Source organism: Alexandromys fortis, unplaced genomic scaffold (assembly GCF_014885135.2).
Source record: "Alexandromys fortis isolate MF-2015 unplaced genomic scaffold, M_Fortis_MF-2015_v1.1 scaffold_108, whole genome shotgun sequence".
Lineage (NCBI taxonomy): Eukaryota > Metazoa > Chordata > Mammalia > Rodentia > Cricetidae > Alexandromys > Alexandromys fortis.
In genome coordinates, this window is record NW_026067994.1 from 5,198,842 (window position 1) to 5,219,535 (window position 20,694).

Consider the following 20,694-nt stretch of genomic DNA (forward strand, 5'->3'; position numbering starts at 1 on the left):
GATAGACTGGTGAATGCACACCTTGGGATACTTTCTTTTAAGGAAAGCTGAATAACTTCCCCTGCTTTTTCTGTCCTGTCAGGGAAGGCTCCTCTTTCCCTTCCCAAGCCAAGGAACCCATGAAATATTTAAATCCTCCCGGGGTATTTGTTATGGTTTTGCAATCTACTTGGAAGTTCTTTCCGGGCAGCGTGCCTGTGCCTTCTCCTGCTCTTCCAAGTGAGAGAACAGTTCTTAGCTGAATGTTTTTCTTTTGGCACCTGCGTGGCTTTGTTCTGGAAATCTGACTGTGGTGATGAAGGAATGAAGAAAAGACAGATACTTGGACAGAGAAGCTGGCATCAGGTGGCCCATATGTGCTCTGATGGAGACACTGGCAAAAACCGTGACCTGGAAAATCCGCTTTGTTCGATACATCGTAGTTGAGGAGGTGGGCTTATTGTATATAGCTGGAGACAGACCTCGGTGTGGTGGTTTGAATGAGAATGGACCCTATGGACTCATAGTTTGCTGAAGTGTTGAGGAAAGATGAGAAGATATGGCCTTGTGGGGGGAGGTGTGTCATGTGTCACTGAGGATGGACTTTGATGTTTCATAAACTAACAGCAGGCCCAGGCTCCCTCTCTATGAACTACTGCTTCAGCGCCATGGCTGCATGCTGTCTACTCCTAGCCATGTTATTTGAGGACCAACCTCCTGAAAATGCATGCAAGCCCCCACTTAAATGCTTTCTTCTATAAGGTGCCTTGGTCATAGTGTCTCATCGTAGCTAAGAAAGTAACTATAAAATTCTTTTTTCCACCTTCGCGAGCTAAGAAAGGCTCTATTTAGGTTCTCAGCAGCTCCCTGAGCAAGATTTCTCCAGTGGAAAAAAGTCATCAAGAGGTCTCCTTGTCTCTTTGTTTTCTTGTCCTAAATATTCTTCCTGTAACTATGTGATGTATTGCCAGTAGATTAGAAAAGATTATATTGGGCTTGGAATGACGGCTTAGCAGTTAAGAGCACTGGCTGCTCTTTCAGAGGCTCTGGGTTCGGTTCTTAGCACCCAGTTCTTAGCTCACAACTTTCTATCTCCAGTACCAGGGGGTCTGATGCCTTCTTCTGACCTCACCTAGAACAAGGCATTCGAATACACATATGTACATTGGGGCAAAATACTCATATCTTTACAAATAAAGCGAAGAATCATAAAAATGTAATTTAAAAACATGCATCTTTCCTCACTCTCAGCAGTACTGTTCGTCCGTTTACCTTGTTCTTACTTGGGAAATAAAAATCCCTGCTTTTAAAATGCAGCGCAGGGCTGGAGAGATGGCTCAGAGGTTAAGAGCACTAGCTGTTCTTCCAGAGGTCCTGAGTTCAATTCCCAGCAACCACATGATGGCTCACAATCATCTGTAATAATATGTGGTGCCCTCCTCTGGTGAACAGGGATACACTGTATACATCACTAATAAATATTTAAAAAAATAAAAAATTAAATGCAGCGCACACAACGTTCACGAGCAGACAGCAGCGTCTCCAGGGAAGGCTGGCTCCACTGTCTTCCTGCTTATTCTCAGACAGTGGGAAGATGCTCTAGATGTTTTCCATTCTAAGTTGTTCATACTCGGTACCCTGAACTCCTTCATCTTGCTCTCAGGCCACAGTGTCTTAGGTTTCACTCTCTGTTCCCATGTCCTAAACCCCCATTCCTACAGAACTGGCATTATGGGTTCGTGTTCATCAATGGACGCAGTCTCAGAAGATATCAGGACATTGGGCCTCAGAGGACACTGTACCTTCCTGGCCCCTGGCTTCGGCCGAAAGACAATGAGGTGAGTTACCCAGCCTTGCCTCAAGGTGTCATCAACTTTTAGATGGGCCTTTGGTCTCAGTTCTATAGTGATATTTGATTTATATTTTAATAAATAAAGCTTGTTTGAATATAACAAGGGCAAAGCTAAGCCACTAGAGGTCAGACAGTGGTGTCACACGCCTTTAATTCAAAGATTTGAAAGTAAGTGGCAGATGGATTTCTGTGAGTTCAAAGTCTTCCTGGGCTACATAAGATCTATGCAGAAACAAATCCAGGTGGTGGGAGCCTACACCCTTCATCCCAGTACCGGGCAGTCACATGCCTTTAATCCCAGCCCTAGAGGGGATATAAAATGGGATGAGAGAGGCTTAGTCTACTTCGTCTGCTTATTCTGCTTACTCTGCTTAGTCCGTGGTCACCCAGCCATGGGAGAGGTAAGACTTCTCTAGTAGCTTGTCTGCTCTGCTTTTCTGGTTTTCAGGTTGAACTCCAATATCGGTCTCTGGGCTTTGATTATTTGTGGTACACAGTTTCATTGCCGTCTTCATCTTGTGCCAACCAGATGACTGCTCTCATCACCAGTTTTCTTCCCCCACAGGTTATCGTGTTCGAGAAGATAAAGAAGTGTTTTTATATATATCCAAACTACAAACAAACCCGAGCTGTATGACTAGTACAACACAAATCATGGATTGTTAGAGCCATTCCAGAATGTTTCTTCAGGATATTGATCACTGCTAAGATCACTGCTAATATATATATATTATCTAAGAAAAATACAAAGCTAACCTTAATACTCAGATAAATTGTTACTTATCTTGTACTATCCATTTAATTTCTGTTTTTGGACTATAGTTTTGAAAATCTTTAATAAGGAAGTTTATCTAGTTAAATGTTTATTCTTTAGTAGGCTCTTATTCTCTGTCCAGATAAGCCTTTAGAAAGGAGCAAAATAAAAACAAGTTTAACTTCTGCTTCCTCATGCTCATTTGGGAGGAAAAGAATTATCTCTAACGTAGGGGAGGATAAGCAAGCTGGCCTTCCAATGCAGAGTGGTCTTTGTGGGGTGTGTGTGTGTGTGTGTGTGTGTGTGTGTGTGTGTGTGTGTGATGGAGGAGGAGGCAATATAGGCCACTGATAAATGTATGTAGGTATTTCCTTGCCTTGTTTGTCTTCAAGGTGATCTCTTGGGTCACATCCAATCAAAGGTCAAATAGACATTTGCTTTGGTTCTGACATATGTGGTGGCAAAACCTGGCACTGAGACCACTAAAGTTTATTACTTCGTGGTTATTTGGATGTAGTGGAAGCTTTTACTGTCAATGAAAAAGTAGTAGTGAGATTAGCATATATCCATTAAGAATCCAACCAATCCCAAATCACACCATTTGAAGTCAAACATATTCTCTCAAATAAAGAATATTCTGGCCCAAATTCCAGTCACTAACTTTACATGATCTTACCTCGATTATTATAGTGGTATTATATATAATATGTAATAATATATTATTATATATAGGGCTTCAAGCAACGTAGTAGGTAGTCATGTCAAATGTTCAAAAGAGGAAGAAACCACTCCCTTTATATATTCTAATTTTGAGCATCAGATTTTTGCTTGGTTTCCATAAACATGGAAATACAGGAGGATGACACTGATCAAAGAGTCTTTTCTTTAACAAGATTTCTAAGAGTGAACGTGTGTGGAGCTGTAGTTGCAGGAGGCTTTGAGCCACCCAATATGAGTTCCAGAACTGCAATTCTGGTCTTCTGCAAGAGCAGTGCCCACTTTTACGGGCTGACCCCTTTCTAGTCCTCAGGTCTTTTAAAGTAAGAAGCAGATTGTGGGTGAACAGGAAGCACTAGCAGCTGCTAGCTCTCCAGGAAGCCAGCGTCTTAGGTTTGACATCCTTTGTAAAAGCGCTGGGAGAGTCGCCCAGGCGATGGAGATGGACACAATTCACAATAACTGGACTCTCACATGTGTAATCAAATCTCAGCTCGCAAGAGATTGTTTCTTTGATTTTATCATTTACTGGTCACATTTTTCCTATCAAATACAACACTTTTTTTCTTCAAAAGTTTCCCCTCCAAAGTATAAGTTGTATGAAAAAAAACTTATAAATACATTTTTTCACTGGGCAGTTTAAAATACACAATCCCCATGTTACAAGTCCATTTGCATACTGATGAAACCCCATTGAGGTTTGGATAATCTGATACACTATATCAAATCAGGGCACAGGGGAAACAAAAACACTTCATTCTGTTACATAAGAGATTCAGCTCTTCAGCCTAGAGACAATCAGTCACATTGTCCCTCTTCAGCACCAGTGTGGTTCTACATGTGAACATGCTCCCTCCTGTAAAGTCATGTTCCGTTAGCATTCCAAGCCAGAATTCAAACTTCAAACCCAGCCAGCAAAGCCAAATAGGTAAACAGATGTTGATCTTCTCAAGACCTTAATCCCAATAGCTATGAAACTGATTAGTGGCCTGACTCCAAACACCAGAAGGTGATAACAAATATTAGGTTCAGCTCCCATGGTCCTATTTTACTGTAGCATACTTGGTAGAACTCAGAGTAGAATCCAGCATTGATTCTACTTCCACGCAATGTCTAAGCAAGCCAGTTGGATTAGTTATTAGCATGGGACAATAGATTTCTACTCTACTAAGTATAGAGGTGTCCTGATACACTTTCTTTTACCTCTACAACAAAACTCCTGAGTTAGGTTATTTATAAAGAATAGACGTCTCTGTCCCAGTGTTCTAGAAATTCAAGAACATGGAATGAACATCTTCTGTACTGTCTGATAGCACAGTGGCAGAAGGGGAGTTCAGGTCATGAGTCAGAAGCAAGAGGTGTTCAGGAGCTGGGTTTACTGCTGAAGTAGCAATTCAATTCAGGAAAATAACTGGGGTTGTCTGAGGACTGGGTCAGTCCCTTCTGAAGGCAGCAACAGTCTTTTATTCACCCCATCCCTAAAGATTTGACTACCTTACTGCTACAACCTGAAGGTCAAGATTCGAGTATGTGAACCTTTGAAGGACAAACATAAATTATAAGGAAGTATTGCTAATGCTGATGAAAATTAATGTATAAAAATAATTTAAAACTCAATTTCCTAAAATATGTAGTCAGAAATATGTCAATTTTCTAGCTTCATATGAGGGAATAGACAATAGAAATGATTACATTGAAAAAGTTATACTGATTTTAAAATTGTGATATGATCAATACACATAGGTATTAATGATGTATAAACCCCTTTGAAAATTATAATTCACTTTTTAGTATAATCTGTTCACAAAGCTTTAAAAATAATACTTTCTTTAATAAACTTTATTATATTTTTTCTCATTGCTCTGAGAAATGCATGTTTAAAGCCACTCAGGAAAGAAAGTGTTTGCTTTGCCCCACAGTTTGAATTTAATCATAAGCTGGCTGGCTCAGTTGAATCCTAGTTGGGAAGGAGAGAGATTATATACTGGTTCTCGGTTTGCTGTCTTCTTTTTATGCAGCCTAAGACTGCATCCCATGGGATAGTGTCACCCACAGTCAGGGTGGGTTTTCCCACAGCAGTTAACCCAATCTAGATATTTCCTTAAAACTCATGGGTTTATCTAGTAAGTTATTCTAGATTCTGTTAATAATGACTATAAATTATGACATCAATATTGATCATCACTATTATAAACACCATCTGGTTCTAGCATGCTTTCCTAACACTAAGAAGAAATCCTTAGGTCTTTAGCAGTCACTCATCATTGACCCTTTCCAGCACTTCCTGCCAGTCACTCATCTCATTGTGTCTTTGGGATGAACTATTCTGAAAACATTGTGTTCATGTAATCATAAAATGTAGTGATAAGAGCGGCAAGGCTGTGTCCCCGGCACCCGGCCGCCCGCATGGCTAGCTTATGCCCGAAATAATTACACGGAAACTGTATTCTTTTAAACACTTCCTGGCCTGTTATCTGTAGCCTCTTATTGGCTAGCTCTTACATATTAATCTAACCCATTTCTAATAATCTGTGTAGCCCATGAGGTGGCTTACCAGAGAAGATCTTAACCTGTGTGTGTCTGGAGTGGGAGAATCATGGCGACTCCCGACTCAGCTTCTTTTTCCCAGCATCCTGTTCTGTTTACTCCACCCACCTAAGGGTTGGCCTATCAAATGGGCCTAGGCAGTTTCTTTATTAATAAGAAATCACTCCCACATCAATAAAATATGTGGGCCTTTTTGTTTGGCTTTTATCATTTTCCTTTCTTTCTTCCTTCCCTTCTTTCTTTCTCTCTCTGTGTGTGTGTGTGTGTGTGTGTGTGTGTGTGTGTGTGTGTGTTTAGGTCAGAGGACAACTTTCAGGAATTAGTTTGTTCCTTCTGCCATGTGGGTCTGGATCAAACTCAGGTCAGCGGCGGTGTTATTTTCTTTCACTGTGATAAAAACACCAGGGCTTAAAGCAACTTAGAGGAGAAAGGGATTTGCTTTAGTTTATGGTTCCAGAGGGGATCCAGTCCATCATGACGGGGAAGGCAGGCAGAACAACAGCAGGCATGGCAGAAGGTCCAGGAAGCTTGCAGAAAGGTGAGGGAGGTTGTCTATGTTTGCCACCTGACTTGGTTATTTTCTTGTGGCTGTGATTAAAATATTCTGACAAAAGTGACTTGGAAAAGAAATGAATTGTTCTGGCTCTCAGTTTGAGGGCATAGTCCATCGTGGCAGTGAAGTCAAGGCAGCAGGATCCTGAGATATGGGGTCACATGATATCTGCAGCCAGGAAGAAGAGAGAGATGCTGGCACAAAGCTAACTTTCTCTTTCTTATGTAGTCCAGGACCCCAACCCAAAAAAGGGTGTCTTCTACTTTTAGGGTGGAGTGATGGAGGAGGGTCATCTTTCTATCTGTTGCTTTCATTGGTTAAGTAATAAAGAAAACTGCTTGGCCCTCTGATAGTGTAGAATTTAGATAGGCGGAGTAAACAGAACAGAACGTTGGGAGAAAGAAGCTGAGTCAGGGAGTCGCCATGATTCTCACTCCCAACACAGCCGCAGGTTAAGAGCTTCCCTGGTAAGCCAGCTCGTGGTGCTACACAGATTATTAGAAATGGGTTAGGTCAATATGTAAGAGCTAGCCAATAAGACGCTGGAACTAATGGGCCAGGCAGTGTTTTAAAAGAATACAGTTTCCGTGTAATTATTTCGGGGCATAAACTAGCCATTAGGACGGGTGGGTGCCGGGGACGCAGCCTCACCACTCCTACTACCACAGTGGAGCTTCTCACTCCAACCTCATCATGACAGTCCCTCGCTGGTGTGGACAGAGACTAACCTAATCAGGAAAATCCCTCAATCTGTCCCTGAGGCTTACCTGCTAGGGGGTTCTAGAATCTGTCAAGTTGACAAGACTGTCCCAGCATCTTAAGTTCTTCATTCAATTTCGCCTTTCTTATATGCACCCGGCACTGAGGATCAACCTTAGGGCTTTTCTAGGCAAATGCTCTACCAGTATATTGGGTCACTGGATTCTTAACATGTTTTTATTTTGAACTTCCGGTGCTGCCCTTGAACACACTGTGTATCTCAGGTGAATATAGGTCTGGCTCAGGGCACCAATATCTGATGCATTACACACATTGGTCCACTCTCGGCAGCTGCATTACCACACTCCACACCGCCTCTGCCTGGGGACTTTGTTCTTGTGACTTTCAGGACACACCACGTTCTGACTTCTATTCCCGCCCCCCCCAGGTGCTGCTGCTTCTGTCCCAATGAGTTCCTCCTCTTTCCTTGTTAGATGTACCAGAGTTTGTACTTGGTCCCCTTCATCTGTCATGCTGAGTTCATTGGTGATCTCATTCAAAGTATTCCATAAAACACGTAATTGGTACCTTCCTCCCAGACTCTTTCTCAACATCAGGCTTCTCTATGTAATACTATACTTGTATTTATATTTAGCACCCCTTGGATGTCTCCCACACAGTTCAAACTCCCTAAGCACAAGCCTGAAACCCCCCAGTAAATTTACTCTCCTCATAGCTTTCCTGTCTCAAGCAATGACAACTCCAATTCCTACAGTATTCTCAAGTTTAGTCTATTAGCATCACTCATTCCTCTTTATGTCCCACTCCACACACAATGGACTGTAGAAACCCACTTAACATTCCAAATATATCCAGAAGTCCTGCATGTCTCATCACCTCCATTGCTATCTGCCCCTTGCGAGCCAACATCAGTTCTCATGATAATATCATTTGGATGTCGGTATTAGTTACGGTTCTATCGCGTGTGTCATCAGGTAGGTGGACTATAACGAACCTTACAAATCTATAGGACTCAGATACTATTGCATTCTTAGCTTCGGAGTTAATGGAGACCAGACAAGTACAAGCTTCACGGCACTTTATAGATGTCACAGGGTGTTAGGTCAGATAGGCAGGATAAGCATGGCCGGTGAAACATAATCCAAGATAGCTTTGGCTCCTCATGTGTAACTTCCCATATCACCACATCCACACAGTTCTGCTCGGTCATGGACTTCATAGTCTATGGCTTCTGAATATAGATGTGGCTTCTCCAGTGAACTGGAGTTCAGTCTTATAAATTATTTATCTAAGATGCTTTGTGATAGTATCAGAAGGCTGAGTAATACGCGGATTACAGCAAGATGCCAAATCATCTATTTTCCCTTAGTCTTTCCTGCTCCTGAGGTTCTTAAACACAACAGCCAGAACGATCTTCCTACACCATCATCAATTTCATGTCCGAAGCCGGAAGTCACTACCACTTCACGTAGGGTCCAAGGCTCCACTTTTAGGTCCCACACGGCCTGGATTCTGCCTTTGTCTGCCCTCATTTGCCGCCTTCGACGCCACCCTTTTCCTTTCTCACTGGCATCCCTGGCTTTCCTTGAACTGGAACGCCTGGTTCTGGTCCCGCCTCAGTGCCCATGCACTCACTGGTTGTTTTCTTCCCTTGGGCAGCCTTTCCTGAGCTATTTTACCTCCAGACCTTTGCTCAGTTAACATTTTTAGGGAGTCTTTGTTCTCTGCAGCCCCCTACAGGACAACCTAACTCTCTGCTCTTGTCTACTTTTAGTTTGTTTTGGTGTTTATTGCCTTTGAACATATTCTACAGTGTATTGTTTTGCTATGTTGATTTTTGTCAGTTTTCTTTCCCAGCCAGAATAATGAGTTTTAAAGGGAAGGAATGGTTGCCTGTTGTGTCCTCTGATGTATCCAAAGTGCCTGAAAGAATCTGAAAGTGCTCAGCATTTAACAAGTGCTCACTAAACATTTGCTGTTTATTTCTATTTAAATAATATAATTGCATTATTTCCCGCTTCCTTTTTCTCACTCTAAACCCTCCCATATACCCCTCCTTGTTCTCTTTCAAATTCAGGGTCTCTTTTTTTCATTGTTGTTCACACACACACACACACACACACACTACATAAATAAAGTCTGTTCAGTCTATATCATGAATAGTGTATAAAACATTCTTTTTTTTTTTTTTTTTTTGATTTTTCGAGACAGGGTTTCTCTGTGGCTTTGGAGCCTGTCCTGGAACTAGCTCTGTAGACCAGGCTGGTCTCGAACTCACAGAGATCCCCTGCCTCTGCCTCCCGAGTGCTAGGATTAAAGGCGTGCGCCACCAACGCCCGGCTCTGTATAAAACATTCTTGCATGCATATGTTTTCAGGCCCTACTGTTTTGTATTAGATAACAAATTTGTGTTCTCTTCCCTGGAGAATATTATTTCTCACACTCTCTGCATTCCTTAGTTGCCTGTAGTTCTTTGTGTGGGTTGAGGCCTCATGAGCCTTCCCTGCCCTTTTTGGCTATTTTTAAGTGAATATGATGGTGTTGTGCTAGATCATGGTCACTCAGCCTTCCAAAGGCTGAGCTTGGGGATGATAGTTTTGGACTATAAAGCAGACATGGTTCCGGGCGTTCTTTAGGTATGTAATGGCTCCTTCCAGCACCACAACCACAGCATTTGGAACCTGGAGGGCTCATCTGCCTCTCAGCTTAGTTCTTTTTCCAGGGCTAAAATTTTCACTTTAGGATTTCCTATTTCCTTTTTTTGTCTGTGATTGAACTGGTCCTAACTTATTTCCAGAAATTCCCCCATAATCTTAATTCCTTTTCTTACGAGTCCTGACACTTGTCTCCATAACTGGACAAGGCTCCCATGAGCAGAGTGATATCTGGGCCAACCTCTGATACTTTGACCATGTAATGATAGGAAGGATCCTTTTAGAGAGGAGGCAAAGCAAACTTTTTATCTTTATTCTTGGAGTGGGAATTTCTCTTTGTACTTATCAGTTTCACACGATTCAGACTGCAGCTATAGAGATTCTCTATAAACCCACTCTGAAAACCTGCCTTTTGCCGAGTGTGTCACTGCTCCGATGGATAGGGAATCCTCTCGGTTGGGAGCCAGGGAATACTGAGTGTTACAGCCTGGGTGGAAGCCAGTCTGGCAGTCGGGAGCCAGGGGATAGCACAGGTCACAGTACATGTAGCAACTTCCAGCCCCGCTCCAGGGAAAGGTTTCCCCCAAGTGGCAGCACCGCCCTGGCAGGAGAGGGGTTCCCCAGTGCAGGGAAGTTGTTACAGGGTGGCTCGGGGTTCCGGCCTGTAGCAACTCTGCCCTGCTAGGGGAAGGCTTCCCCAGCAAAAGTGTTACAGCCCTGTTGCACTCTGCTCCTCTGTTTCCAGCTTCCCGGGCGCTGCTAGCAGAAGAATCCCCAAGTGAAAGTGTTAACAGTCCTGCTCAGCTCCACCTCCGCTCTGGCAAAGGAGCTCAAGAGATTTATTGGGAGGGAAGAATCCAGGAGAGTGGCTGCCTCTGCCAGGGTAGAAGAAGAGCAGCCCCAAACGGAACAGGCATGGGGCTTACATATAGGGCTTCTTAGACACAGGGTTTTCCCAGGGAGAAGAGGGATTGTTAGCTTTCCCTGCTCAGGGATTGGTTAGTTTAGATGGTCAGGGTCAGAGACAGCTGATTTCAGAGCCACACTGTACTTTTCTCACTGGCCTTTTTAAGCTTTTGGCTTTAGGTTTGGGGCCAGGGCATATTTCTTTCTGGTTCTAGGGTCAAAGTGTGTTTCTTCGGCACTGGTTTCAGGGTCAGGGTGTATTTCTTTGGTTCTGGGTTCTGGGCTAAAGCATTTCTCTCACTAGCTTGGGTCTCAGAATCAGGATGTGTTTCTTTCACGCCCCTCCCTTTTTGCTACACTGAGGCATAAATGCCACCAAATATTAGATAATGTCATTGGAATTCCTTGTCAGGGAAGCTATATTCAGCTTTTCCTAAAATAATTATTATTTTTTTAGTTATGTGTGTGTGGAACCACAAGCAGAATAGGTTGTTCTTCCCCTTAGTGCTAGTGAAACTTGAACTACACTCAGCCACCAAATGTCTTAAATTCTACAGTGCCCTGACTTTTAACACGAGTTTTTACTTCAAAATCATTTTTATTTTTCAAACTTCGAGTTGTTTTAAGAGACCTTTTTTTCTTTGCACTTCTGACCAGGCACACTTAATTCTTGTTTCATTATGTAATGCTGTAGGGAGTGACTTTTCCCAGAGTTTGAGTATTTGAAGAAGCAGTAACACAGGTCCAATAGTTCAGCACCTGTTGGCATTTCATATGCAGGAAAAGACTCTGCATTTAAGTGCAGAGTGGGAGGCGGGACGACCTGGGTAGATGGTAATTTCCTGCCTAAACTGGGAATCAGGGAACTCTGGCACCCGGACAGGGTTGGAGGAGAACTGAGACCACCCAGCCTCCTCCTCCCTCGCCCGCCCCTCCCTGCTCGGCCCCTCCCTGCCCTGCCCTGTCCCTCCCCTGCCCCGCCCCTTCCCCGCCCAGCCCCGCCCCGCCCCTGCCTTGTTTCGCCTTTGGCCTGGGAGGGGGGGGGAACCTTGTCTGCGCAAGGCCCAGGCGGGGAGGCGGGGCCTCACGCCTCAGCCAATGGGTGCCAGCGGGTTGGGCTGACCGTAGCACGGTTGCCGGGGTGACCCGTGTGCGGCCCCGCCCCACCGGACCGTGGCTTTGGCGGGCCGCTGAGTGTCGCTGGAGTGGGGAACCCGGGTGTCTGCCCGCAGCGTTCGCGAGATGCCCAAGTGGAGTCTGCGGCGGAGGCCGGGCCGCACACTCGGACTCGTGCTGCTGCTGTTCTTGAGCTTCCTGGTGCTCCGCAGGTGAGAGAGAGCCCCGCCCAGCACCTACGGGACTCCTCTGGTCCCAGCCCAAAGTCTCAGGTTCGAGTCTGCCACAAGCCTGGGAAACCGCGACCCTAATCCTTTCTTTCCTTAGAGCGCTCCAGCAGCCCGGAGTCCCTTTGAGCCCTCAGTCACTCACACCTTGCCTCTGGGTAACACTAGGCAGGCACTGCCCTATCAGTCCCTAGGGGTCAGTGCATTGTGTTTTCTAGTGCTCCACACTTGGTGCCGGTCTCTGCTGTTCATAGACACGTCTAGTTCTGTGGAAGGATCGGCAGAACTGGCTGGCCTTCACATCCCTCCTCAGACGCTCCCATCACTGCTTCTTGTAGTCCCCTCTGCTTTTCTCTCACTCACAAGTCCTTCCAAGCTGGAAGTCTCTATTCTGCAGTCAGTGCTTGTGGCCCATGGCTAAAGCGGACTTAGAGTCCTAAGGACTCTGACCGTGGGTCTCTCCTAGACACTCAGCCCCGATTTATTTGCACTAGTTTGTAAGTACGCGTCTCCACTTTCTCCCTTCCCTTTTTGTACGCTCCCCATTCGCTTTATAAACTGCTGCGTGCAGCAGTCGGTGGTGTTCATTGGAAGAATGGTTTCCCCACTGCGCAGGAACAAGTTTTCTGGTGATCCACTCCAGAAGTTTTCCAAAACATATCTATTAATAGGAGCCTACAGTCCTTCTGCTCTTCCAGGTCCATGCCTGGCACTTTACATATTCAAAATCTCCAGCGTTGCTGGGAAGCACAACAGCAAAGCGGAATGTTTAAGCAGTTGACTTGAGTCGGAGGCCCAGCCCTGGGAACTGGAGGTGGTGGGCACCCTCAGTTTTGGCTTTGGTTCCCTTTTCATTCCCTTTCCTCACTTCCGTGAACTTCCTCTGGAAGATAGGGACCCCCCCCTTTTTAGATGAAGATCTATGCTTTTTTGCTGCCATGAGAACACACTTGGAAACTTCACATTCACTCTTTTCAATGTTTCAGAGAGGATGACATTATGACATTATATTGCTTGGGAGAAGAAAATGGATCTTTTTTTTTTCATCTTGGGGCCCAAGGAATTTCTAAGTCATTTCATTCTTTTAGTTTTTCTGAACCCTTTCCCTTTCTTATCGGTTCTAACTGCCTTTTCTTTGAAGTCATGGCTTCTGTCAGCTTTCCCCAGGAGCAAGGTTGATGCAACTCCTGAGGAATCACTCAGGGCTGAGGCAACAGGAGCTCCTTCCTAGAGCAGGGAGTCCGTGGAGGTGGGGCCCCAGAGAAGTGTTTGCTTGTTTTTGATCCCAGGTACACCTGTCCCTGCAAGTGACTGAGGTAGGTCACTGTGAGGGCAACTCTGGAAGGGATGGAGCTGGTCAGGTAGCATTTTCTAATAGTCCTAGGGAAAACATGTGGGAAGGAGGAAGGGTGTTTGTCACCTGCTGAGGTGTCAGGGAAGTGAGTGGGCTGTGAAGAAGCCTGACCTTCTCATAGGTGAGTAACTGATTCCCACCCAGGCAAGGTAGCCATGGCAGGAATCACGCTGGGGCTGTGGAATGGGTCAGGAATAGCAGCCAAGAAAGCATAGCGGTGACTCAAGCCTGGGAAACGGGTTGAAATGCTAAGTTGCTTCATGAAGCCTTCCTTTTCAGCAGGTGAGGAAGCCTAGAGAGGCTCAGACCTCAGGATCCCCTGGGATCTTCTGGGATCCCTTGGGAGTACAAGTGTCCTTGGCATCATTTGGACTGTATCATTCCCACGTGCATTCTGCCCAGCTCCTTCTGGCAAATTTGTGTGGGACACCGGTGCCTATGAGTTACTTAAATAGCTCTGGGGCCAAAGGAAAACAAACTGGCTCTCTCTTCCTGGCTTACCCCAGCTTTGACCAGGTCATTAACTGAGCAGGTAGGTGGGTGCCTCTCCCTCGCAGCTGTTGTTGAGGAATGTTGGTGTGGCCAGTGGAATATAGGTCACATGGAGACTGGCTACTCTGCTCACAGTGCTCTGGAGCCCAACAGTCAGCACCAGCCCTTTTCCAGGACCCCGAGAGCAGGTATTTGGAGGTTTCCTGGAGTAAGGTGTTGGGCTTTTCCTTGGATTGGTTCATAGTTATAGTTGTTTGATTATGTCACATTTAAGACATAGGAGGACTAAAAATATGATTTGGGGGGAAGATTTCATTCAATCTTTTTTGTTTTTATTAAAGCTATATTTATGCATAGAAGTGTAATTGTTGTACAATGAAGTGTGCATAGTTTATCAATCAGCTTTGATATAGCTAACATGGGACAATACCACCACAATTAAAAGTAGTGGAAGTAGCTATTTTTCTCCTCCCTGAATCCTTTTGTACCTTGCTGTCACCTTTTCTCCCTCTTCTTCCTGTGTAGTACCCAGTATCCACTGGGGGTTTTCTGTGACTCTGTATATTATCTAAGGTGTGTATGATCCTTTCGTGTGGCTTCTTTCCACTTGAGAATGGCAGCCTGTGTTATCAGTGTGAACCATGTTGTTGAACTGGTTGCCCTCTTTTCTTTTCTGTCCTTCCACCTAAAGCCACACAAGAATGCCTATTTGATATGATCAGGGCATGGTCTTTGTATGGCCTTTTCCCCACAATATAAATGCTTCGCTGAGCAATAATTCAGTCAGCTCTGCATAGCTCAGACTTGAGATTTTTATCTGTCCAAACTGGAGGGAGGAAAGGAGGGAAGGAGGGAGGGAGGGGGAGAGAGAGAGAGCCACATTAAGTTTTTCAGTCTCATGTTTCTAGGTGTGTGTATTTCTTCTCTCAGCCCTTTGTCAGCCGCTGTTCCTGTACCACCAGTCTCTGGCTTCTAGGCCCTGCTGTTTCCCTCTGAAACTCTTTCTTGCTAAAAGTGGATAACTTATCTATATGATGGCTGTATTTAAACACACACACACACACATTAGATTAACATGCTTTCCAAAGGTAACCTGTGGACAAACTGCGTCTCTCTCCTGCGAAGCTACTGATTTTATGAGCTTTATGTACTTTAGGACTCCACTCTGAGGCCTGAGTCATAGGCCCTGGAGTGTCCCAACTCTTAGAGGGCTGTCCCTTTCATCTTTTAGTGGTAGTAAAGTTTTTAGAATCTGGGAAGTGTCTCTGGGCAGGTAGTCACTGTACAGGTGGTGAAGCAAAGCTTCCTGGGAAGAAGCTCATAGTGCAGGAGAGGTAAGATACTTGAGTTAGTTTGTGCAGGCAGAATGGGGTTGGCACTGAGATTTTTATGGAACCGCATTAGCCAGTCTCTAAAGGAGACTGAAGTTCTCTTAGAACTTTGACACTTTTGATGGGAACAAAGAACGACATTGCATTGGGGCCAGGTGTTCGACAAGGGTCGGGAGGATTCTTCCTACCTTACTCAAATAAGTAGCAAAGAAAATACTTGCCACTAATCTTTGCTAAAATGACTGTTCTACCCTCCTAACTAGTCACCCCAGCAAGGGCCAAGTCCTTTTGGTATACGGATGTTTTCTACTCCATCCAGTTCCATAGTTTGCTTTAATCTAATGCTCTGGGTATTAAAGCCCACATTGAAAAGAGAGTTCCCCTTGTGCAGGACTGTTCCTGGGATAAAAGGGCAGGGATGGTTTTCAAGGCTCATGGTAAGGAAGTAGACACTTTCAAATTGCTCTTTGCCCAGGGGATACTCAGTTGGTATTCATGGGTCCTTTGGTGACACTTAGCACGATACTGGGTGTTTCCCATTTCAAGGAAAAATTTGGTTTTAAGTGTTTAATTTGTGAGTAGGTGGTAAATGAACATCCAGAGGATAAAGGGAGAATTAGTGAAAAGAAACTCCTGCATCCTCGCTTCCTTTTCCACCAGAGTTGCTGATGATAGATTCTTGTAGATGTGTTGTATGCGTCCACGAGACAATAGCTGTACTGTTTCCCCACTTGTCCATTAGGTACATAATTTATTTAAGCATTCCTCAGTTGATGGGCATTGATTGTTTTTAGTCTTTTAGCTACTGAAATAAACAGCTGCAATGAATATACAATGGATGGATTTCTGTAAGCAGAATTGCTGACCATAACAGATATTAATTTTAAATCTCAGGACATTCTTCCAATACAACATACTCCATTTTTCCTGGGCCATGTAAAGTATATTTTGAGCTAAATACCCCAGGCCAAGGGAGAATATTCTTTTTAATTTGTGTATAGGACCATATAGATTCCTGAGGTTTTATAAAAATTATTGTGTTCACTATATACCTTAGTGACATAATCCCCAGAACTAGATTTTGATGCACTTAATGTAGCTGCACTGTTTCCTATATCAGAAGGTTATTCTGTTTATACCGCCTCGAACACTTCTATAGGCTTATTATTAACAATCAAGAATCTTTCATCTTTTTGCGTTATCAGAGTTTTCTCTTTTAGGCTGAGATGAACTAATCTGTTGATTTATGAGGCTGTTGATGGTAATTTTTTTTTTGGTCACAATAAAAGTTTAGTATCACAGAAGACCCTTATAGTTTTGACTTTTGTTAGGTGATGAATTACTGAAAGGATCTCTGTTATTTCATTGCTGGGTCTCAAGGTATTGGTCTAATTCATGCTTCTTCATGTATATATTTCCTACAGTATTCAGAAGATGCTGCCCTCTGAAGCACAATACTGTCTTGGGGCCAAGTACTCAGATGTATTTAGTCTGGGAAGCAGGCTAGTTTCTTTCAAAGGGAAAGGTAGACATACTGGGCTTGCAATAGTGCCTTGTGTCTCTGTGGAAAGCACATTCTGGTTTTGGGGTTTGGAAGTTCAGATTCCTGTGCTTGGGAGTGGAGTTGGGTGGCATTAGGGGAAGGATGTTAGGTCGGTTGTGTTTGATGAGAGTCCATAGCATTTGGTCTCAACTAAAAGGCCTTTATTCAATAAGCCGAGCCGTATGGGAGCTGTTGGGAGAAAATTTCTCTGTGTATACAGTGAGGTCTTTGGGCATTTTAATGTACCTGCCATGTAAAATTGTGGTCTCTGGCTTGGCCACTGGAGTGAATGAGGTTGTGGGTATTCTCTTGGTTTCTCTGCTAGTACGATGCCGTGAACCGATTTCAGTTGCATCTCTGGTCCAGGGGCCCTAGAAAGCTCACAGTGCATCTGGAAATTGACCCTGTAGGCTCTTATCTCAGACAACATGTTATGTTTATTACCAAAGTAAGCAACCCTGGGCATCTGCAGGTTCTAGACAGCCTGCAAGTGCCCAGCTTACTACAGTGAATGTGTTGCCTGGCCTTTGCCTCTCATCTCAAGCTCAGCTGCTCCTGGTGATGTCTGTGTTGCATCGACTTCTGGGGATCCCGGGCCATCTAGGTCTGTCTGGCCAGACTGTGGTGAACAGATGCTTGCAGGAGGTGGCTGTGTCTCTAATGAAGCTTCCTAACCCCACTGAAAGCCTATTGCTGATCAGTGTTTGTAGGATTTACAGATGATCCTCTGGCATGGTGAGAGGCACTCTGAAATCAGGCTGATCTGCATATATTGTTCAAGGAAGTGGTAGCAGGATCTGGTCTCCCCCTCCCCCTCTCCATACCAGCATCCTACAAGATCTCCTTTGAGAGTTGAAAATCCATTCATGGGCCCTTTCAGAGTGAAAGCGGTGGTAACCTCTGACCTGCTCCTCTGCCCTTTTCTGAACATAGCCACACAACAGCACATCTTACGTTCAGGGACATGCTTCCTGCTGGAACCTGTTCCGTACCCTCTGTCTTCATGACCCACTTTAGTTATTAGTGGCAAAGTATCAGGAAGCTTCACCTTTCATCCCGCATCCTCACAGGGCTTTCTTCATGTTTCACCACTGCCTGTTTCTGTGTCTGTAGCTTACAAAGCTACAGTGAATACTGTGTGTTTTGCTCGCCATTAGTGGGATGAGTTTGATGAGGTCCTGTTAGGAATACACACACACACACGCACACACACATGCACACACACCCAAACACGCTAAATACACGCACACACATGCAAACACACTACACACACGGTGCACGCTCTCATATACACACCATACCACACACGCGTCTTTGTCCAGGCCCCTTATCTAGACTGTGAGCATTGCTACCCTTTCTTCTAGATGGAAGAACAGAACCTAACTAAGCAGAGCCTGACAGAGCCCTTCTGGCCAAATTCCTTCCTTAAAATGAAGTCACGATACAGGAGCAACAGAGGTTCTAGAAGAACGCAGTGCTATAAGCGTCTAGCCCCAAAGAAGGCAGGTGCCTCCGTTTTCCTCAGAGAGAATGCGACCATGCGTGAACTGCTCACTAAGGAATACAGCAAAGCACACCGGGTTCCCCAAGGTCTGGCTAGCTCCTTGGTGACAAGCCTAACTTAGGAGTGAAGCGCCTCTGATCTTTAAACTAGCCAGTCAGAACCACACAGTTGGCATTTCCTGTATTCTAATATTGTCGAGTTAATTACTCAGGAAATTATGGGGTAATTTTTAATATGGTGATCATTAGTATTAATGGTCGTGATTAGTGTGAACAGCTCTTTGCAAGGAGCTTGGTCCTGCAGTTTGGTGCACAGAGATCTCACTTGCGTCACTACATTTTTCTCACAGCGAACTCTCTGGAGAAGCCCAGCATTGACCAATGTTGTTATCTCGCTGAATTCATTCCTTTTTTTGACGTATTGATGTTTTGTTTAGTATGCTAACAGAAAATTTCCAGAAAAAAAATTGCACTTTCCGGAATTCGAAATTTGATAACAGTTAGCTGTGTGCTTGCTTGCAGGGTTCATTTCCTATCTCTTGACAAGCGTTTTTATTTTTTTAATCTAGAAAATGATAGGGCATACAAAGGCAAAGAAATAGGAAGAGAAAGAGGCGTCAAGGAGAACTCCAGTATCTGGTCCTGAACAACTAGAAGTTTGAAACTGTCAGCAGAGAAGAAAAGGAAAAGATGTATCACAGGGTGGTGGGGCACGACAAACCATCTGCTTGCTACACACTGCAGTGAAGACGTTATGTCATTAATTGGCTCAGGGGAGTTTGGAGTTCAAGAAAATTTGGAATGGAACTGTATATTTTCTGTGTTGTGCCTTTATTTTCCTTTTCAAAACATTTTCTGATTCCTTTCCTTGATTCATTTGTTGGTCAAGAGTGTTGTTCAAGGAGAAAGTACAGAGGGGTGCGACACTTGTATTTAACCTTGGGAATCTGGTTAAAGTGTAGGTTTTGGTTCAGTAGGCCTCAGATTTCCACATTTCCAACAAGCTTCAGATGGACAAACTCTTCTGTCTGCAGACCACACTTGGAGAAACCAGCCTGCATTGGTCACAACTAGGGCAGGGAAGAGTGTGTGTTATTTGCAAGGAATGAGAGTCCCAGATCCTGCCTCCAGCCCCTGCCCGTTTCTGTGCTTAGCAGAATGAGGACTCCCTTGCTCCTATAAACAGACATTAATAGGTTCTCACTAAGGAAAGTAACAAATTGGAATGAATGATGCGAACTTTGGCCAATATTTAGAGATTTTTTTTCAACTTCTGTCCAGAGAACAAAGATTGCTACCTGATAGAAAGATCACTAACTGTATTATAAATACCTTTAAAAATAATGAGATTGTGTGTGTATGTATATTTTCATAACCAGACTGTCATTGTGTTCCTCTTTTAAGACATTTAAAGACAAAGAAAATAATCTATCTTTCCAGTCATTACTCATAGTAGCCTGGCAAGTCTAGCAGGTGTGTGTGTGTGTGTGTGTGTGTGTGTGTGTGTGTTGGGGTAGGTGAGCAGTCAACTGAAGCAGAGTGCATTCTTCAGAGGACATGTCCTCAAACCAAGGGAGATGCACAGGTGCAAAACAGCTTGAACTGCCCAGAGCCTACAGCCCAAGAAAGATCCTGCTGAGATCCTGCTGCCAGGAGGCATGGGAACCTCAGGGCAGCATTTGAATAACCTACAGCTCCTCAAGGAGGATAGAGATGTCAGGGTTTCCTGGCAAGGGTCAGGTATTAACTGTTCTCAGTAGTGTGAGCCACACAGTCTCCACAGTAACTGCTTACCTGTGCTCCAAAGCAGCCATCCTTATATGCAAGGTGGATGTGGCAGTGTGTGAGGGTTTGGCTCTTGGCTGGAGTGAATTACCTGCTGGCAGAGGAATTGGATAGGTGGGTAGGCTCTCACTGTATAGAACTTTTGGTGCAAAAGTTTTGGCAGTGTAATAAGATAGCCCGACACAAAGTTTAGCATTAAGAGTATTTACTAAAATAGGGTAATGGCAGCCATGAGGTTATTTCATATTAATGTCATTAAATGTACCCAGACTCTTCTTTGTGCCGTGTAAGTTCACTCACATGAGTTTTGCTTCTAAACAATAGGAAGACACATTCATTGCATTCCACAGGGCATTTTATTTTTACCTGACCCTCTCAGTGGCCTTTCTGACAGGCATCATCCCCATTCCACAGAAGAAACTCACCCAAAGAGCTAGAGCTATGAGTTTAGGGCGAGCATACTTCCAGGGGACTCGCATCTAGATGCTAGTTTGTTTTCATCCTCGCAAGAAGGTGAACAAATCTTCAGACGTCATTTGCCAGTCATTGGCGGGACCATGAAGCTTTCTTCCAGAGAGACAGAGGGAGATTAGGTCACAGGTTGTCCAAGATGACTAAACAGAAATGGAATCCTGTATGGGTTTGTACAGCTGCCGTGAGG

At 44.3% G+C, this 20,694-nt stretch overlaps 1 protein-coding gene across 3 annotated transcripts in view; it reads left to right on the plus strand.

Moving 5' to 3' along the window:
- The first annotated feature begins 1,681 nt into the window (after positions 1 to 1,681).
- Positions 1,682 to 20,694, plus strand: part of LOC126512344 (beta-galactosidase-1-like protein 2) — a 51,213-nt gene continuing 32,200 nt past the window's right edge. For 2 of the 3 annotated variants that reach the window (XR_007595017.1, XM_050160075.1), the window contains exon 1: positions 1,682 to 1,817. Coding sequence is in view for 2 of the 3 variants with exons in the window: in XM_050160075.1 (XP_050016032.1) it covers positions 1,711 to 1,817 (107 nt within the window). In the remaining variant the exon portion in view is untranslated. Of the gene's footprint in view, positions 1,818 to 11,852; positions 12,011 to 20,694 lie in introns of those variants that run through there. The other variant, XM_050160076.1, reaches the window with a different exon arrangement.